The 2,705-nt window shown below is 35.9% G+C and overlaps 1 protein-coding gene across 1 annotated transcript; it reads right to left on the bottom strand.

The window, feature by feature from the left end:
• Window positions 1–397: 397 nt before the first annotated feature.
• Window positions 398–2,428, bottom strand: LOC124833303 (gibberellin 2-beta-dioxygenase-like). Its single transcript, XM_088112495.1, has 3 exons — window positions 1,842–2,428; window positions 1,255–1,615; window positions 398–764 (listed from the first exon to the last, which is right to left on the bottom strand). The coding sequence occupies exons 1-3, from the start codon at window positions 2,243–2,245 to the stop codon at window positions 513–515; spliced, it is 1,017 nt and encodes a 338-aa protein (XP_087968621.1). The 5' UTR covers window positions 2,246–2,428; the 3' UTR covers window positions 398–512.
• Window positions 2,429–2,705: the final 277 nt, after the last annotated feature.

The raw sequence follows: 2,705 nt of genomic DNA, 5'->3' as shown, positions 1-2,705 counted from the left end.
CTTGTAGTCATAATTCATGAACTATATTTGTGCTTCATAATTCTTAGAATATTCCTGAACTATTTTTCAACAAAGAGTTGTAGCTATACGAATTACTCGTTTATTTAAGCATAAAATCCTTTTGGATACGAACAGCAAAGACATGAATATCTGTCATGAGCACACGTTTTGATCTGAATTATGTTATGTAATAGGACACTACAATAATAATTCTTTTATTGCTTAATTAAGCTTTATATTGATTAGTATTTTAAAAATTATTCTTACGCTATCATTATTTACTTAGCTATATAATATTTCTTATATTAAAAAAAAAAACAGTAGAACTTTTCCAAGGGATCAATATCTGGATTCCTAGGTAGGATCAGTTAAAAACAATCATACAAAATTAGGGTAACAAAAGAAATTAATGTTTATTGAACATGCAACATATAAGCACCTGATGCTACAGTTGCATTCACTATAAAATGGTATCTACCAGAGAGAGGGGAAAGGAAAAGAAGAGTATGAAGTTAAGTGTTTGAAGATTTGTGAAAGAGAGTGATTCTGTCATCAGAGAGCCTTGTCTTGTATGCAGCATTCTTGTATTCCCGCCATGTCAATTCTCTGTACAAACTCTCTTCTTCTTTGGACACCAGTGAAGGTAAAGGAGCAATTTTTTCCTCCAAACTTGGCCCTCCAAAATAGATCATTGACAACCTTGACAACCTTGAATCAGCCAATACCCTGTGCTTAACACTCTTAAACCTCCCATTAGTCATAACCTGAAATTTCCATATTCAAACACCATGCATTATCGTGCTTGCATCACTCTCTTATTTCTCTTTCAGTCTTTACAAAACTTTTGTTAGAATGTCTTTGGGTCTTTATCATAGATTTGTAGGTAATTGACCGCAAATCTCACTGATTTTATAAAATTAAAATGAAGTAAAATTCACTTCTTTACGATAATGTGAAAATCAATTTTGAGTTTTCATCTAACAATTTTTATCGATTAAAAAGTAAAATTTATCTCAAACTTTAATCAATTTAAACATTAAAACAAAATGTCCTTTTTCTGTTCAAGTAAAGCTTAAATAAAAACGAAGTGAAGTCTAATCTCATATTTAATTTCTATACTGTATAATATTATTATTATTATTTTTAATTCCATCTCTTTGTAAGACATTGTTATTATATCCACAGGTGGTTAATCGAAGCTTAATTTGATGTTGAGTTAGAAAAGAAGAAGGGTTAGATAGTTTGAAGATGTACCTGCAAGAGGTCACCAACATTGACAAAAAAGGAAGAATGGTCAGGGGGGATTGAAGCCCAAGTCCCATCTGGGAGACAGATTTGCAGTCCTGATGTGTTGTTGGATCTCAGGACAGATAATATCTGTGGGTCTGTGTGCTCTCCAAACCCAATCAAATTTCGTCCACTCAGTGCACTCTCCTCTTTCAGCTCTCCACACGCTGGATACCTATTCACCCTAAAACATGAATCACTTCTCTCCTCTCTTATCATTCTGCTAAACACATTCTTCCTTCTCCCTAACCCCAACCCATCACCCATTTCTTCCAACACTTCACAGCACATCTTCTTCATTGCCCCTATGTACTCCTCCACGCACAACCTTATAACAAAACCATCAAAAACCTTCTTATTTTCATAATAAATGTTTTTAGCAGTAGTTAATGCAGTGGCAAATAAGGTGGTCATGCTGTACAGAGACTGCAGCCAAAATTGCAGAGGTGAACGCATTTTACAACGTTGACATATAGTAAACGACGAGAGAAGAAAAAAACAAGAAAATAAAACAGAAACCAGGGGACTCTGTTCTAAAAAGCTTTATGAGTTACCTGAAAGATTCCGGGTTTTGGTTCAAAAGCTGAACGGATTTGGGGGAGACGATATCGGGGTTGGTGCTGAGGAGGAGGTACTCGATCCAACCCATGTCACCGTTCGTGCCAATTCTCTTGCTGCCATAGCCAAAAGGGTCGGGAGGACCAGCCTTGTCTTTCACGGACTGGCTTTGCGTGAAGAACTTGAGAGCTTCATTTTCCAAACGCGTTATCATCTCCAACGGAAGGCCATGGTTGACCAACTTGAACAGACCAATCTCTTGGCATGCCTTCACCATGATTGTCTTGGCATCAGGGTGTGAGAGATCAACCTCAGGAACCTCCGTGAACATGGTGGAGGGGTTGCATGTCTTGGCCAGAAACAACTCGTTTAGTGCAGATTGGTTCGAAAGAACAACCATGGTGTTCTTACTAGTTGCTAATGGCAGCTGCCAGAAAAAGGAATACACTGAGAAAAAAATGTTTGTGTCTGAGAGAGAGAGAGAGAGAGTAGTGAAAGAGGAATGGTGTGAAGAGGGGTTTAAATGGTGAGAATGGGAATGAGGATTGAATGCATGAAGGGTGAAGAAAAGAGAGGCGTTATGAACTATAGAGACAGCCATTTGCCTCTCATTGTCGTCGTGGCATTTATACTATCGACCCAGACATGTAAAGTTATTGTCTTTTTTCTGAATTTTTTTTTCAAATTTTATATTATATAAACAAAGAGACAATATTACATATACTGTTCATATTTAATGAAATTGTTTTAATCTTCCCCTACTTAACGTTATATTATTTTCTATTCTTTCAATTTATATATAACTTTACACCAATTAAAAAAAAACACGAATAAAAGCGATTTAATTTAAATTCCTAAAA

Source organism: Vigna umbellata, chromosome 1 (assembly GCF_029865625.1).
Source record: "Vigna umbellata cultivar VRB3 chromosome 1, Vumbellata_1.0, whole genome shotgun sequence".
NCBI lineage: Eukaryota > Viridiplantae > Streptophyta > Magnoliopsida > Fabales > Fabaceae > Vigna > Vigna umbellata.
Note: the sequence above shows the minus strand (reverse complement) of the source record. Positions and strands in the feature narration are given on the sequence as shown.